The following is a 1,322-nucleotide window of genomic DNA, read 5'->3' on the forward strand; positions in this document are numbered from 1 at the left end:
CGTCAAAGAAATCCATCTCAACATGGAGACGGTAGAGAATGTTGTGGTGGAGCTGAAGAGCCGCTTTAACGGAGCCCTTTGGGACGTCCAGAACATAGTGCAACAGTCACAAGCCGGCCCTTCCCAAAGCAGCCTTTGAGGCATGATGGACAGCTTCCAAGCGTAGTTGGATGAGATGAGGGCCGAGTTGACAATCATGAAAAGAGCTATGGCCAATTCCTCCAGCCCTTCATCTGCTCCATCCACCCATATCAAGGTGCGCCAAGCAACTCCATATTTTGGTGCTCGTGGTGCTCGGGAGCTTGAAAACTTCTTGTGGCAACTTGAACAATACTTCTCCGCGAATGGCATCCACGATGATCAAACACAAGTACGTACAACCGCCATGTATTTAAATGATATTGCGATGTTATGGTGGCGTAGATGTTGCATGGACATTGAATGTGGCACTCGGACCCTCAACACCTGGGCCGACTTCAAGAGAGAAATCAAGCGACAGTTCTTCCCCGAAAATGTTGAGTACTTGGCACGAAGGAAGTTGAAGAACCTGAAGCACCAAGACTCGTTACATGACTATGTTCAAGAGTTCTCAGCTCTGACCCTTGAGATCTTCGACATGTCCGACAAAGACCTTCTGTTCAACTTCATGGATGGTCTCAAACCCTGGGCAGAACTCGAACTACAATGACGTGGGGTGAAGGACTTAGCAACAACCATGGCGGTGGCCGGGCAACTAGTTGATTTAAGGAAGTCAGAAAAGGAAGACCTCCATCCACATAGCCCGCGTACCAACAGCTTGAGTGGGGGAGATTAGAAATCAGCCTCTACATAGGAGAAAACAATGCCTGTGGACAAGCCCTACAATTACCAACAAGGGAAGAAGCCACAAGGAGGCCCAAGCTATTAGGGCCACCAATTCACTAGGAGACCTCCTCCTATGCCTTGTTACCTTTGCAATGGGAAGCATTGGACGAGTGACTGTCCAACACGAAAGAAAATAACTGCCCTCATCGCCAAACTCAGCGATAGTGAAGAGAGCGGTGAGGAGAAACCCACAGCGGCGCCAAGAGTGGGCGCCCTCCAGCTCATCAACGCCATGGTCAAGAAAGACACTACTTCCAAGCGGCCCACCAAAGCTCACAAGGGGCTGAATTATGTAGACATCACCCTCGACGGGAGGCCAACCCAAGCCTTGGTGGACACTGGGGCCACCCACAACTTCATTTCGCTTGCAGAGGCAAAGCGACTCAGCTTGACCACCACCAGACAAACAGGGTGGGTCAAAGATGTCAACTCTGGGGCCAGAGCAATAGAGGGCATGG

General features: G+C 50.7%; 1 protein-coding gene across 1 annotated transcript; it reads left to right on the plus strand.

The window, feature by feature from the left end:
* The first annotated feature begins 208 nt into the window (after positions 1-208).
* Positions 209-688, plus strand: LOC148880369 (uncharacterized). The gene has a single exon (XM_088976405.1). The coding sequence runs from the start codon at positions 209-211 to the stop codon at positions 686-688; it is 480 nt and encodes a 159-aa protein (XP_088832531.1).
* The last annotated feature ends 634 nt before the right edge of the window (positions 689-1,322 follow it).

This window comes from Nelumbo lutea, chromosome 1, assembly GCF_056320005.1.
Source record: "Nelumbo lutea isolate HS-2025 chromosome 1, American lotus-T2T, whole genome shotgun sequence".
In the NCBI taxonomy this organism is placed as follows: Eukaryota; Viridiplantae; Streptophyta; class Magnoliopsida; order Proteales; family Nelumbonaceae; genus Nelumbo; species Nelumbo lutea.

Coding starts and splice junctions, on each gene's coding strand:
- LOC148880369 (XM_088976405.1), top strand. CDS start 209: ATGGCCAATTCCTCCAGCCCTTCATCTGCTCCATCCACCCATATCAAG.